The following is a 16,912-nucleotide window of genomic DNA, read 5'->3' as shown; positions in this document are numbered from 1 at the left end:
CGAAAAACAAGTTGTGTTTATATTCAATTTTAAGAAGTCCGATATTTTCCTCGGTCAATGTGAAAGGTTGCAGGGTTAAATGTGATGTCTATATTTTAAAAGTGATATCATCTTATGTATTTTATTGAAACATTAATGGGTTACTGGGTTATGGAATCTTTGTAATTTCAGTCAAATGTCTTTGCACAATTCCTAATTGCGATTTCATTAAAAAATCAGAAAGTTTCACGCGATGTAAATAAGTAATTATATAACCGAAATTGCGAATCTCAACAATCTTTCAATTCCGCAGTCAGAATAATTTTGTCTACCGTCAAAAACATGAACATAAAAAGTAAGATAAGAAAATACAGAACGCTAAGAAAAATTCAAAGTGAAAAGACTCTTAACAAATAGCAAAATCAAATTCCTGACTTGTAGAGCATTTCTTTATGCAAAAAAAAGGTGGATTGAACCTGGTTTATAAAAGCTAGATCTCTCATTTTCATTACATAATTCAATTACATTGCCAACAATGCGCGAGAAAACAAACAGACGTAATAGGTAGAAATGTCAAAAATTGAGATTCAGCAGCCAACATTGCGTTATATTCCTAATCACTATAATACAAACAAGTATGTCAACAAAGAAAAAAAATAGCATATAGAAACTCTAAATTAAAACCACATAACAAAAATGAAAGACAAGAATACAAACGACGATTTTAGCAAAATAACCCAATGGCGGGATGAACAAATAACGAGCCACCCAAAAAGTATATTACCAAACATGGACTAAACTGTAAAAGTAAAGGTTAAAAACATACAAAGACAAAAAGAAAGAACACGTATTTCAGATGATAAACAACGTAAATATCTATAACCTATACTTCAAGTCCATTATGTGTTATTTGTGATGATGATACGAAATGTTTAAAAAAGGTCTTGGTATCCTCCGATGAACTGCTTGTAGAAAATGCAATATAACTTTTTAGACCAAACCCTAGTCTACTAACTTTCTGTTCAGTTTCGTAAACATATTTTTTTTGAACAGTCAAGTTATTTAACCACTATGTATATATAATCTTTGTATTTTATGATTTTGATGATACACGAGCAAAGCGAGGTTAGTATATATGACATGTTCCTTCAAGCTTTTACCCTTGAGTTAACAAAATGAAAAATAACATATTTGGGAACGGCGGGGTGATTTTGCGATGACATGCATTACGTAACACCAATTAGAAACATATACCACTAAATACCTGCTAATCAATATCTAGTGTGAACCGTTTTATTAAAGGATGGAATGCTAGCGCGCTAAGGAACTTTAATCAATATTTAGTGTGAACCGTTTAACTAAAGGATGGAATGCTAGCACGCTTAGATCAATATCTAGTGTGAACCGTTTTTCTAAAGAATGGAATACTAGCGTGCTAGGAAGATTAATCAATATCTAGTGTGAATCGTTTTACTAAAGGATGGAATGCTAGCACGCTTAGATCAATATCTAGTGTGAACCGTTTTACCAAAGGATGGAATGCTAGCGCGCTAAGGAACATTAATCAATATTTAGTGTGAGCCGTTTTACTAAATGATGGAATGCTAGCACGCTTAGATCAATATCTAGTGTGAACCGTTTTACTAAAGGATGGAATGCTAGCACGCTTAGGTCAATATCTAGTGTGAACCGTTTTACTAAAGGATGGAATGCTAGCACGCTTAGGAACATTACTCAGTTATCATTCATACTTCAATTCAAACTGTTCGAACACTCAAGGCACGCAAATTGAACAGTATACCCCAAATCATTTGATATGCCCGTTTCTGAAGTGATTTTTTAAATCCAGTGAACGTTATCCATGTATTTCTGGTAAATTATTAAGTCTAGGATTTCGTAACCACAAATTACTTGAAACCTTTACCCATTTTTTTTCAAAGATACATTAATTGTGTTTGGATGTTTTGCAGTACTTTTTGAAATCTTAGTACATATAGGCTAAAAACAGCCTTTTTAAGGTGGTTTTGTTTACGAAGTCCATCAATTTAGATATTATGCAGTTAAAAATATAGATCTTTTAATTAACTTATTCTGAAAGATAACCAATTGACCACTGTCATTTAATCTTTAAATATTGTTTTTATCGGAATATATATTGTTTTTGTTATCAATAAATTAAAACCCAACAAAATATTATTCTAATATAAATAATTTATACATTCGCAGTCCTAAAATCTGTCAATACCTATATTTTGGCGTTGCACAGTTCATGTTTTTTTCTGACTGTTACTGACTTCTTTACACCAAATTCATTGGCTGGCGGTTATGTACTCAGAATTTTTTTTAGGCTTAAATAGAACATGGTTATAGGCTTCGATCCAGCTTTCAGTAACTGCAAGTTCTCTGAGATCTATACTATGTGTCTAATGTGTTTTTGTTACAGCCGATTTCAATCAGTGTGTAGCTAAAGGTAATTTATTTTGTTAGCTTGCTTGCTAGCAGCTGAATCGTGAAGTCATTGTAAGGTTGTTAGGGTGTTTTTGTCCTGTTTATAACCTAAAATTAAGTAAGCAGTTACACCTGAATGGGCTTATCTGTAACTGCAATGCAACTTAAACAAATACAAACTAGATATACAAAAATACTTCAATCAAGCTAACAATAGTATGTTTTATCCTAGATATGAACTGTTTATTCCATATTCATAGAAACATCAGAAAGATGCCTACCCCTGGGAAATAAAACAAATATCGTTCATCCTGTAAAAGTAAAATCACAAAAATACTGAACTCCGAGGAAAATTCAATACGGAAAGTTCCTAATTAAATGGCAAAATCAGATGATGAAACACATCAAATAAACGGTTCACAACTGTCATATTCCTGACTTGGTACAGGCATTTAAAAATGTAGAAAATGATGGATTGAACCTGGTTTTATAGCGCTAAACCTCTGACTTGTATGACAATCGTATCAAATTACATTATATTTACAACAATGCGTGAACAAAACAGACATACTAGGTACAATAGTCAAAATATCGGTACAGCAGTCATCACTGTGTCACAATTTCAAAACAAACAAATATCTAACAAATAAGCACAAAAAGCATCTAGCAAATATAAAAACCATATGTGACTTTATTACTTTAAAAATATTTTGTGTTTGGAAGTTATGCAAACAACAAATGTTAGTAGTCAGTTCTATAAAATGCTTAGTGAAATCATACAGACTTGTAATCTCATGCATAAGATATTTGGTATGAGTTTCAATGAGATAGTTGTCCACGAAAGTCACGATTTGTCAAATGTACGGCCTTTAACACGGAGTCTTGGCTCACACGGAACAGAATGTTTTAAAGGGCCCAAAAAATTACTATTGTAAAGCAACTCAAACAGGCAAACCAAAAGTCTAATCTATATAAAAATATACGAGAAACAAAAAACACTTATGAACCACATCAACAACAAGCAACCACTTAAAAACCTCTCACTTGTATTGTATTCACAACGAAGTGTGAACAAAAAACCCGACTATAATGATTTACTTTTACAAATTCACAAACAATAATTAGCCAAAAGACAAATAAAATAAAAAAAAACAAAAAAACACTTAGGAGCGAATCGTTGAAGTATATCCGGGACATTGGGAATCAAAATATTTTCAATATTACTTATTACAATCTAATAACGGTATGACAAGTATCCCGGGAATAGCTGTGTACTGATTTGAAGAAATTGTTGACATCCAAATAGTTAAAAGTGTATTCAGTGGAATAATATAATTTTTGAAGACATCGATAAAAAGATAGTATTACTAAATGATATGCACTTCTGCATTAAATACTAAAACTCAGATTACCTTTCTTTAATTGTTTGCTTAAAGTTGGCTTTGATAAAAAAAAAAAACGTTTTACACAATAAGGAAAGTCATGTACATACTGCGGATTAATCATTATTCGTTAGATCATTATTCGTTAGATACCAATTTTCTTGGATTTCGTGATTACATGGGAACCAAAAAGTCCAATGTCCAACTATTTACAAATTTTATATAGGAATGAATGCAGACTTTGACAAAACAAAGGAATCAAATATCAACGAAAATGGAAATTTTCGTTAAACCACAAACATTGGTACACACGAAAATAAACGAATCCAAAGTTATTGTTATACATATTTATTTAAACAGGTATTTATAAATTTGTAAATTTTATTCTATTATAGCTAAAACTATAATGTGAAAAAAGTGGTAATAATACAAACATTCACATTGCAATGCGAATTTGATAAAAATCGTTAGCATACTGGAATGCGTTCATTCAAATAGAGTCTATCATTGCTGTAGGTTATTTTGATTATGTCATCAAGATGGTTGTCGGATATAGAAGAACGTGCATTTGAAGCTTATTAAGTATTCGTCTACTCTGATTGGATAGCACATGTAAGAACGGAAATGGCAAGAGAAATGCATATAAAAGGAAAATTCGTATGAAAACGAATTTATATAACTAAATTTTTAAATTACGCCATACTTTGATTGATAATACATGTAAATACTGAAATAACAAGTGAAATGCACATATGAGGAATATTCGGATGAAAATTAATGTATATAACTAAATAATTAACTTACTCTTCAAGGTAAGCCTTAATTTATCAGCTATATTGCAACAACCAACTAGAAAAAAAGTGCTAAGTAAAATTTAGACTAGTCCCAATTATTAATAATAAGTATTTTGATTTTTTTATGGGTGTTGGTTGTTAACTAATAGCTCTGAACACAATGTAGGCTATCTAACTAATGTTTTTGATGTTTGTATATGATTAAAGTTAAAAAACGGAGGCATTATAAAAGCCAATACATTGTTTTTATATAGCTAATACCTTTGGTTTGCCTGTTTAAATTGTTTTACACTAGTCATTTCGGGGTCCTTCATAGCTTGCTGTTGTGATCCAAGGCTCCGTGTTCAAAGCCATATTTTGACAAATACCGTTTCACTTTTTACCAAATTGTGACTCGGATGATGAGTTGTCTCCTTATCACTCATACCATATCTTCTTATATCTATTTTATTGACGATGATATTGCATAAGAAACAGTATAATCTAATCCTTTAAAAAATTACATGTATTTTGTTAGTCTTGTATGATTTTTTTTTGGAGTGCATTTATATGTTTAAGAGTTTAGTTAGACGTCAATTTTCAATGAACTAGTACACTTTTGTGTTTAGGGGCCAGATGAAGCCCTCCTCTGGATGAGGGATTTCCTCACTGTGTTGAAGACCATTTGACGGCCTTCGGTTGTGTTCTGCTCTACGACCGGGCTGTTGTCTCTTGAAACATTTCCCATTTTCATTCTCAATTTTATGTTAATTAAATTGATAAATAAAGGCAACAGTAGTATACCACTGCTCGTAACTGTTCGAAATTCATAAATCGATAGAGAAAAAAACAAATCCGGGTTATATCGGTCGAATATTATCAATATATTGATAATTCGAATATTATCGAAAATAGTTTTTGACGATGACATTTTTTCCCCAGATATCTCATTATATTTAATGTTTCAATTTAAATTATCAAGAAATGTAGTTTCGTATCCTAAAACCGAACATGTATGTGAACAAAATTGCCTAGAAGACCAACAAACGATGCACACTTAAGGACCTGTTCATATTTGATTCAATATCTCAACAAATTTAGGAATAATAGATGTGAAACATGTTAATGTACTGGAATTGCCTTTATTAATATTGACGAAACAGGATTTCATCTTTTCTGATGTGGAATTTGCTGTTTATCATGTTGATGGATATCAATTTTTGAAAAAATACAAAGTCTGAAATATGTACGAAATTGTCAAAAATAAGAGACATATTGGAAATGTAGTTGGATTTATTGCTATAGGATATGTTTATTAATTTCCACTGAAGATGTTCGATGAATATTAAGCAAAAAATTAAAACATGTTAAAAGACACGACGAATATCACCTCAAGAATTTTAATATAAGGAAGCACGTGGACATGAAGCTTACAATATTTTCGTCTACTTTGATTGGATAATATATTCCACAAGTTAGATACATGAGAAATGCATATATAAGGAGTATTCGTCGAAAAACTTAAGATTTATGTCTATATTCTAAATTATGCCCAATGACTAAATAAAAAAGGTAAGACTTTATACTACATTATTACAATCTGCTAGACAAAAGTGCAAAGTAATACATGGACTAGTCGAAATTATTTATCTTTGTATTTTAATTACACATGCTAGGCATGGCGTTGTCAGTTTATTTTCGATCAATGAGTTTGACTGTCCCCCTGGTATCTTTCGCCCCTCTTTTAAAGATGTTGCTTTTAAATGGTTACATCTCTTAGCTACAAATACAAAACTAATATTTACGATAGATATTTACCATTTATAAGCAATCATATTTCGATGCGAGACATATCAAAACGGGAGCGAGCAATTAAAGGATAGGATTTTAAATAGATTGAATAAACATATACAACATCGGTTCTTCCAATGCGTAAATGTATCTTAAGGGGGCTCCTGGGTATAAATCTATTTTTTTTTTCTAATATAGGATTTCGCTTTATTTTTTTTATAAATGAACTTTATCATATACTTAAAAGAAAACTGAAATATAAAATGGGGTCGAAATCTCACTCCGAGTGTTTTCATTAAAAGCTAGTGATTCTGTAGATTTACTACACTTCGAACACTCGAAACACTATAAACGAAAACAAATTATTCAGAACATGACATAACGAATTTTGACCATTATAATTCAAACTTTTGGGATAACAAATAAATGAAATCACGATAAACGCTGTGACTTTAGTGTGATTTTCTAGTGCATTGACAATGATTTGGTAAGCTGTTGGTCATATAGAACGACTAACATGTTTGGTTACCATTTAAAGCTCATTATAACTATATCTACATGTACAGTATAACTCATTGTTTTCAAAAAGAACTGCAACGAAGGCATGTCATTTTAGCAGGTTATGTATTTCTGAGTTTAAACAGTTGATCATAAACAATGATAAATAGCTTGCAGGTTTGAATCTTTTTGGATCCTTATTGTGACTAGTCCAAAACATTGTAAGCTGATTTTTAGCTTTTTTTTAATGTATGGATGTTACACAATCGCAATTATGTAAGATGAGAATTCAGCGCTCAGTGATAGAGTTAATCCACATTTTTTGGTACCTGTCTCAATTCAGGAGCCTATTTTTCAGTGGTTGTTGTTTGCTGCAGTCCGTCATTTTTTTTTGTGTCCGTTTATGGTTACGTCATAAATCATGCCGTGAGTTTTTCTTTTTGAAAAATGTCTAATTCTTTAACGATTTTGTTTTAATATAACTGAGTAAAGCTGACGATGCAATATGGGTTTTGCTTATTGTTAACGCTGGTACGTATACGGTTGCCTATATTTTCTTCTATCTACATCAAGTATTCAATCCATAAATTTGTTAAACAGATAAGATGTATCGAAATATGAAATTTAATTCCATGACGCCTAGAAAGTTCATCTGAGGTCAGACACATTCACCCGAAAGCAATTTATTGTACCGAAAGTACTAAAGTTCCTTTTTTCCACATGATGACATTTGTTTGTACTTTTGTCATCGTGACATGTCTTGGTCTTCCGTTATTAGTAGAAAACTACAGTTTTATTTTATAGTAGTTGATTGCCTGCTTTATTTTTTTTAGATGTTAGACATCTTCTCCAGTCGTTATTGATGTTCCAATGATCACCTATAGGACAAGTATCCATGTAAAGCAAACTACAATGAAATTTATTATATTTGTAGATACTACTATGTCATTGCAAACTGCCGATTCCCTTAATTTGTGGAAGTGCCTTTGGTAAAGGAGTAGGTCCGGTAATTTAGCATGACTTAATGATGCAAGAACGCGATATGTGTTCATTGTAGTTTCCAAAACAGCTCATATCTATGTAGCAGAAGCATTTTACTTTCCAAAATATAGCTTTAAGATTACATTTTCACAATTTTCTAAAACTTCTATATTTTAGGGCCAAAAAGGGGTCTTACTGAACATACTCCTTTAGAAGAAGGGTGTACACTTTAAAGCAATAATGTTTTACCGGTTTAATTCTGTGAAAGAAAAAAAATCTTTTTGCATTGTTCTGAATATCATCATCTTCGACAAATTATTTTTACTAAATCGACTAATTGAACTCAAATTTTTAAAAAATGAACAGACAGTCAGAAATTTAAATCTTAACTTGCAATTTAAGATACAATTAGCTTATATGCCAAACCTTTAATTTTATTCGGAAAAGATGCCGATACTTTTCATACTATCAATTATATCACAACTATGCTGTAGAATTTATTATGCTTAAGGATGTTCGCTGCTCAGTTTCAAAATAAATAACTTTTCATAAAACTAGTATGCATTTATAGGGAATAAATTGAGGAATCAAAAAAGCAAAAATAATATAGGGGTCAATGTGCTTGTTTTCGAGATCTCAGCCATTGTAATTTTGGCGAGAAAATGCTCTCTCTTGATTTTTCATAGCTTTATCATTGACCAGTTAAAGTTCTCAAATACTATTAAAAAATAAATAAAATTTTATAAGACTTTTACAAATTACTTATAATTATACTTGTAAAAGAATTATAAAAAGAAAAATGGGGGTTCATGGGGAATTTTTTTTTTAAGGCATTCAAATAGATAAAACCAGAGGATTCCGTAAATCTTACAAAAATTCCAAAACATGACCAGAAGACATCCTTAAATCATTATCATTTGTGATTGTATGGTATATTTGTATGCAAAAAAGAGAGGCGAATTGCTTCCTCTCCAGATCAATTTATCAAATTAAGATAATAACAAGTAAATAGATAAAATGTATCTAAAAATGAAATTTATTTTCTTGACACCTATAGCTAGAAAGGTCATATTTTTTGTCAGAAACAATTACCCAAAAAGCAAGTTATTTGACCAAAGCTCCCATAGTTAATTTCACCACAGGTGATTTTGTTTGTACATTTACCCGAAAACATCGTATTTGACTTAAAGGTTCAGTATCCGTATATTTATTCACCACAGGGTGACATTTGTTTGTACTTCTGTCATCAAAATATGTCTTGGTCTTCCGTTATCAAAAGTACTAACAAATGTCATGCTGTGGTGCAAGGAACTATTGTAGCTTTGGTCAAACGAATTGTTTTCGGTTAAATGTGTCGGACATAAGATAACCTTTTTAACTGCCATAACATTAAATTTCGTATTTTAATAAAATTATCTATTTATTTTTCTAATAACAGACAAACATGAACTGCATTATTTTCTACGACGACAATCAGCGATTTCGAAACTTAAATGTGTATTTGTTTTTGTCCCGGCCGATAAAGCTGCTAATAATATTATTATTGTTTGACGTAAATTTTACATTGAGGTTCTGAAAAAGGAAATCACCAATTCACCAACATTCCAACTGACTCCATTTTCAGAAAACGAAATCTGTAACAAACATAAACTTTTAGCCACCGCTTTACAAGCAGAGCCTATACAATGAAAGTCCCAACTATGTATTGGCTTCCGAAGCTACACAAAACCCCTTACAAATATAGATTTATTTCGTCTTCAAGCCATTGTTCAACTACTAAATTGTCTATTCTTCTTACCAGCACATTTGGTACAATTAAAAACCTGATAATAAATTGTTCAAATAAGGCCTTCGAAAATAGTGGAATAAATTACTTTTGGAGGGTCAAGAACTCGTTGGAAGTACTTGATAAATTGCATGCTTATATTGGTGATTTTGAATCTGTTCAAAGTTTTGATTTTTCTACCCTGTATACCACATTGCCTCACATTCTCATTAAGAAAAAATTCACAAACCTAATTAAATGGGCATTCAAAAAATCAGAATGTGAATATATATGTTCAAACTCTTTTAGGTCATTTTTTTAGTAGCAATAAACAAAAAAACTATGTTAATTGGACATGCTTTGATACTATATATGCCCTTGAATTTTTACTAGATAACATTTTTGTTCGCTTTGGGGATTCCGTATATCGTCAGATTATCGGAATTCCAATGGGGACTAACTGTGCACCACTTATTGCGGACCTGTTTTTGTATTGTTATGAGTTACAATTTATGACAAAAATAAGCAAAGACCCATCGAAACAACATCTGATAAACAAATTTAATAATACTTTTAGATATTTGGATGATATTTTGGCTCTCAATAATGACGACTTCAGTATGCATATTAATGAAATTTATCCTGTTGAACTTACTTTAAATAAAGCTAATACTAACAATGACCACTGCCCTTTTCTCGATCTTGTTATCTATATCACTAATGGAAAGCTGAATACTAAAATTTATGATAAAAGGGATGATTTTTCATTTTCTATCGTTAATTATCCGTTTTTAGATGGTGACGTTCCCTTGTCACCATCTTACGGTGTTTATATATCTCAACTTGTACGATTCGCTCGTGTATGTAACAATGTTTTAGATTTTAACGAGAGAAATTTATGTATTGCTGAAAAATTATTACACCAGGGTTTTCGATATCACAAACTAGTCAAAACATTTACTAAATTTTATCATCGGTATAAAGACATCATTCGTAAATATAGCTCAACATGCAGACTTCTAATACGTTCAGGTATTTCACATCCAATTTTTTATGGAAATATTCTTTATAAAGCACAAAGGTGTCAGTATTCACCTCAGAAACTTACAAAACCTTTGAATAGACTTATTAAGAAGGGATATAATTACGATACTGTTGTCAAGTCATTAAAGATTGCATATTTTGGCGTTAATATTGAGTCACTGATAAGGTCTTTGCATCGGAACTAAACACATTTATTCTAAAAACAGTTGTTGGCATGACACGGGTTATGTTCTTCTCATATATGTTATGATGGTATGATACTAAACCCCTAACGGGAAGGATTGTGCCTAATGTTCATATGATGAAATCATAATCTTTCAGTCAGTTTAATTGGTCCGAGTACACAGTTATTTCGTAGCGCATTTCTTTTAGACAATAAATGAAAATTAAAAAAATCCCACCTGCGCTTTCTCAATAATATTTTCACAGTGTGTTGTACTACTTTTGGTACAAATTATATCAAAATTATAGAAAACTTCATCAGCTCTAACTCAAAATATGGACAATTGTGTGTTAAGGGGGTCTTGAAATCTTTTGACAGCTTTTTGACCTTTTTCAGCTGGACCTAATCACTACTTTACATTAATATTTATGACCCAATTTTTTTACAGTGTCACTTCAACCCCCAACTTGCTATATGAGGCATAAAACATGGAGAAATACATTTGGAAGGGGTATAACCAAAATTGGCAAGTAACACACTGTCCACACTAAGGACTATATTCGTGGACAACGAAAATCAAAGGACGATAACTGTGTACTCGGACCTAATAGAAGTCTGGAGCTGGCATGTCAGTTAACTGCTAGTAGTCTGTTGTTATTTATGTATTATTTTCATTTTGTTTATTTTCTTTGGTTACATCTTCTGACATCAGACTCGGACTTCTGTTGAACTGAATTTTAATGTGCGTATTGTTATGCGTTTACTTTTCTACATTGGTTAGAGGTATAGGGGAGGGTTGAGATCTCACAAACATGTTTAACCCCGCCGCATTTTTGCGCCTGTCCCAAGTCAGGAGCCTCTGGCCTTTGTTAGTCTTGTATTATTTTAATTTTAGTTTCTTGTGGACAATTTGGAAATTAGTATGGCTTTCATTATCACTGGACTAGTATATATTTGTTTAGGGGCCAGCTGAAGGACGCCTCCGGGTGCGGGAATTTCTCGCTACATTGAAGACCTGTTGGTGACCCTCTGCTGTTGTTTTTTATTTGGTAGGGTTGTTGTCTCTTTGACACATTCCCCATTTCCATTCTCAATTTTACATGTGTAACAAAACCAAACATGTCAATTTTAGCATGCATGTTAAGTGTATGTCAAGTTCAGTTCAAAATTCTGTAGCGTATTGTACAATGTTTTGTTATTTGTTTTTACTGTTGAAATTAGTTGTAATGTTAAAATAGATAATTATCCACCTTGAGCGATGTAGTATTGTTGACCATTCAAGATTCTTTTTTTGCGAACCCATCTTCAGCTAGCTGTGATTTTAATATTAATACGCGGGCCTCCAAGGATTTTAAATCGAAAATAAATGCAAAAAATGTGTGTTTTGTGCGTCTTTAAAAGCACAAACAATATACAGAACTAATTACAGGATAAAGACAATAACTGTTTAGTGTCTTTGAATATCAGCTGTATTTGTACTCGACTCGAAACAGGAGTAATAGCACGTTAAAGCTCGCATTACACCTGCTTCTTAGCTTCGTACATATACAGCTGATATCTAAATACACTAAACAGTTATTGCCTATACAAAACGTTTTAAAAAACATTAAAAAGACATTTTTATTTCATGACAAAAAGCGAATTCCAATCGCGTCCGTTAAATTCATTCACAAATGTTGTAAAATAAGGACCATTATCATGTTGATTTTTTTATTTTGATATTTTGAATTATTTAATTATTACTATGACTAGTCCGAATAATTTAAACTGATTCTTGTATGATTTAAATTGTCAAGTTACATCACTGCCTTCTGCAAAAGGAATTCAAATTATCACCTGATATTCCTTTCACCACAGGGTTACAATGTACACGTGATTGTACTTCCGTTATCATAACATGTCTATGACTTTTGTCTTCAGAGGAAAATTACTCATAGGTAATAGACTGATTTTTGACATGTCACAATTCTGGTCCAATTTTTGGTTAGAAAAAGGTTTATGTGAATATGTTGCCAAACTATTCAAATATCAAAAACTTGTTGCTGATAAAAACAAAAAGGGGAAAAAGACGCGGCAATGCAGTGTAATGTGTGTAAACATCAAGGATTTATTTCTGTTTGGGGAAAATGTTTAAAAAATACCCATACCTGCCTCCTTATTTTGACTTTTACTTCGAATGGCAGCTGAAATTCCTTGCACTATCATGTTCCTTAATTTCCATGATTTACGAACAGTTGTGAATAACGTTCTAACGTTTAGTACAACGGTCAAACATTTTAGCACTTCTGACATTTGATTTTCAAGACTGATACGTGACCATTTATGAAGGGCATGTGAATTTATGATAATGAAATATAATGTTGCCAAGTTTGACCGTTTTTATTATTGTTTTACCTTTTTATGCTTGTATCTTTCATTAAAAAAGTATGCATTAGACAAGTGCTTTTCTAAAGGTTTTTAGAATTTAAATCAACAACAAAAAAGATGAGTTTATAAACTGAGTTTATGGATACGTCAATAGAAAAAAAATTTCCTAGAACAAAATTTCTGTTTTTTATTCATATTCTGAAATAAATTCATATAAAGGGAATTAACACCACCACTAATTTGTTTCAAAGTTCCTCATTCCTCTTACATTTTGGAATTTTGTAAGTTGGGTTTATAAACGTTAAATCTGTGCTGCAATAAAGTTTAAGGTAGTTTTATAAATTTGTCTTCAATTTTAATTGAACAATGTATGTAATATATATACAAATGTTATTGTTTAACATTTTGGTAACTTTATGTTCATAATATTTACTCCTAAACACGTGATTATCGCATTGTGATTTATCCACCGTTCATTAATATATAATACTCTGTGTATAAAATAGGTGCAAGTTATGTCATTTTTATCAACATTACAATACAAGTGCGAGGTTTGGCTAGCCACAAAATCAGATTCAACCCATAATTCTTTTTTTTTAAATGTCCTGCACCAAGTTAGGAAAATGGCTATTGTTATATTATAGTTCGTATCTGTGTGTGTTACATTTTAGTGTTGTAGTTCTCCTCTTATATTTGATGTGTTTGCCCCAGTTTTAGCTTGTAACCCGGATTTGTTTTTTTCTCAATCAATTTATGAATTTCGAACAGCTGTATACTACTGTTGCCTTTATTTATGGACATTTTATTATAACATGCGACACAGTATTCCATGTTAGGTAAAAAAATTTGATTTTTATAACGATTTAAAAAATATAATAATAACGAATTGGTATTGTCTTTTCGAAATTTATACAACACAAAAGTTCTTGAAAACGATCAGATATTTTAATATAGTAGCCCTTTTTTATAATTGTATATCTATATACACATACGTTAGTTTATATATAAATGTATGAATGAATGTATGTATATATGTTTGTATGCACGTACGTATGTAATGCGTGTGTGTTCCTGTTCTCTTTCAGTGATTGAATTAACTGTGATTTAGTTTTTTTTTTTTATTATAGATTGATTAAGAACAACCGACATGACATGATGGCGTTAAATAAGAAAGGATGGGCGAGACCTATAACAATTGCCATAGTAGCAATATTAGTAACCATTTTGGTACTTAACGTTATGTCAACCAAATCGGAACCTACTCTATCTAATAACAACCTGGAGGCTCCTTCCAATGATAACGAAAGCATCGACAAATTTGTCTTTGCCAGAAACCAACTGTCATATAAACTGAACATTGCCAGAAGAGAAATTGGGAAATTGGAGTGTGAGGTAATAGTTTTAAAGCTGTTATAGAAAATATTTGCAACTACTGTAAATTTTATATGTTGGAATGGCATGCGATATTCAAGTCCTGGTATGGCAATTATAACTTTTAACAGTAAAAGGCCCACATTTTGACATGTCACTATTTTAGTGAGATGTACAAAATTAACTATCTTTATGTCTGTTCAAAGTTAAAAACAACAAAACACAATTCAACCAAAATAAATCAAACGCATGAAAGCATGGGCGACGCAAAGCTTTACAAAGGGATAGAGTAAGTCATTACAAACAATTGAAAATCCCAATATATATTTATCCAGTACGCATCATTTTCCGGAAGTAAAATTCATATTCATAATAAAAAAATAAACTATTTGACTACTGCAATCAAATTCAGCCATTGTAAATGTAAAATGTGTATGATTATAATTTTCTAGTATATATGTTGTCTTACAAATTTAATATCATTTAAAATATTAAGGGGAGAGCAGAATTTAAGTATATGATTAACACGGATATGGTAGATTATTTAAGAAGAACAACAGCTTAGACTTATTTCTATTACAAGATTACTTCGTTCGTTTATTTTAGATGTCAAAAGGAAAAAAAATTACAAGTAACCATGGAGGGTGGTGCAAAGATGCTAGCACTGAAACCGGTGGCCAACATCTAACAGATAAAGTATTTGTTCCTCACCTGTCCTCTTTTCTCAAAGACAAAAAAGTGGGGAGTTTCGGAGATGGTCCTGGAGCATACAAACGTGAAATCACGAAACTACAAGAAGTTCGTTTGTATGACGCTTATGACGGTGCCCCGTATTCGGAGGAAAACAGTAAAGGTACTGTTAAATTTCTTGATTTAACAATACCTCAGTATGGAATTCCTGTTTATGATTGGATTATTTCGTTAGAAGTGGCAGAACATATCCCTCAGGAGTTTGAGTCAACTTATTTAGACAATATCTTTCGACATGCAAAAGAGGGAATTATCTTAAGCTGGGCAATACCAGGTCAAGGTGGACTACAACATGTTAATAATAAACCATTAAAATATGTCTTACAAGTAATGGAGAAAAATGGTTTCGTCAGAAACGAAAATTTATCAAAGAAGTTGCAGAAGGCAGCCACATTTCCATGGCTTAAAAGAAATATCAATGTATATCTGAGGACAAATTATAGTACATTTGGTTCTGAGAAAAGACTTGTGCAGTGGTTTAGTTGAAAAAAACATTGTCTTTGATACATCAGACTAATTTTTTCCCCAATTGATGCCTATACTTTGAGAAACTTAAATGATGTCCTTCATCTTAACACCTTATCAAGTTTGATATCGATGTCCAACACTTGCATAATTTAAAAATTATAAATTTGCCCAATCTTGGCAGCAATTAACCAACTTCATTTGCATATCGGATACACATTTTCAAACTTATTCGATATCCTAGAGGTTGTGGCTGCTACTCAGATTTTATGAAACGTCACCAGTGTCTGAGCAGAAAGTTGATGAACCATGGTTAGTCAAAGAATATCTAGTTCTTTTTCTAAAAAAAGTTAATCAACAGATACATAGACCGTGTTGATAGATATAAATTAAAAAAATAATACTGGATGGTCTTGAAGTATAGATTCTAGGTACTCACGTTGTTTGTCATCTTTATCACGTGTAAATGTTTTCTTTCTATTTCTAGTCTTCATAATTTCGTCCATCCTGTTGGCTTTGATTAGTATTCATACATCCTGCCATTTTGTTATTGTGTTATGTTTTGTATTCTTGTCTTTCATTTTTGCTTATTTATTTTGTCTATATAAGGTCTTAATTACATATTTTGTTGTTGAAATAGTTCTTATTTTTTATATGGATTAAGATTAAAATACAATGTTGGCTGCGGTATCCTAATTTGTTGCATTTGACATTATGTCAGTTTGTTTTGCTCAAATATTGTCAATGTTATAGAAATATTTACGACTGTCATACACATGAGAAGTTTAGCTTACTATAAAACCATTTTGATCCACTATTTTTTCATAAGGAAAAGTCATGTAAATGCTATTCATTTGATGTGTTTGAGCCTTATATTTTACTATCTGATATGTTTGATTTTTCTTCTAGAATATTTTCGTTTTGATATTCTACTATTTAAGTTCTAAGTGTTGTGACATGGGTTTTATGAATCCATAGACAGAAAGTATCTAGGAAGTCAGAACAAAGGACATTTAGACTTTTCCTTGGATATAAGCTACTGTAAACATTTCAATTTTAGCGAACAGTTTAGTTTCGCAACTTTCGCGAGTAGAAAAATATCGTGAATATAATTCCGCCTCAAATTTGTAAAACT

The 16,912-nt window shown here is 31.4% G+C and overlaps 1 protein-coding gene across 1 annotated transcript; it reads left to right on the top strand.

Annotated features, from left to right (window-relative positions):
* The first annotated feature begins 4,505 nt into the window (after positions 1 to 4,505).
* Positions 4,506 to 16,506, top strand: LOC139526535 (uncharacterized). Its single transcript, XM_071321693.1, has 3 exons — positions 4,506 to 4,621; positions 14,319 to 14,583; positions 15,169 to 16,506. The coding sequence occupies exons 2-3, from the start codon at positions 14,344 to 14,346 to the stop codon at positions 15,796 to 15,798; spliced, it is 870 nt and encodes a 289-aa protein (XP_071177794.1). The 5' UTR covers positions 4,506 to 4,621; positions 14,319 to 14,343; the 3' UTR covers positions 15,799 to 16,506.
* Positions 16,507 to 16,912: the final 406 nt, after the last annotated feature.

Source organism: Mytilus edulis, chromosome 6 (genome assembly GCF_963676685.1).
Source record: "Mytilus edulis chromosome 6, xbMytEdul2.2, whole genome shotgun sequence".
Classification (NCBI taxonomy): Eukaryota; Metazoa; Mollusca; class Bivalvia; order Mytilida; family Mytilidae; genus Mytilus; species Mytilus edulis.
This window is presented reverse-complemented; position numbering and strand designations above follow the sequence as displayed.

Coding starts and splice junctions, on each gene's coding strand:
- LOC139526535 (XM_071321693.1), top strand. CDS start 14,344: ATGATGGCGTTAAATAAGAAAGGATGGGCGAGACCTATAACAATTGCC. Junction 14,584..15,168: donor TTGGGAAATTGGAGTGTGAG/GTAATAGTTTTA, acceptor CGTTTATTTTAG/ATGTCAAAAGGAAAAAAAAT.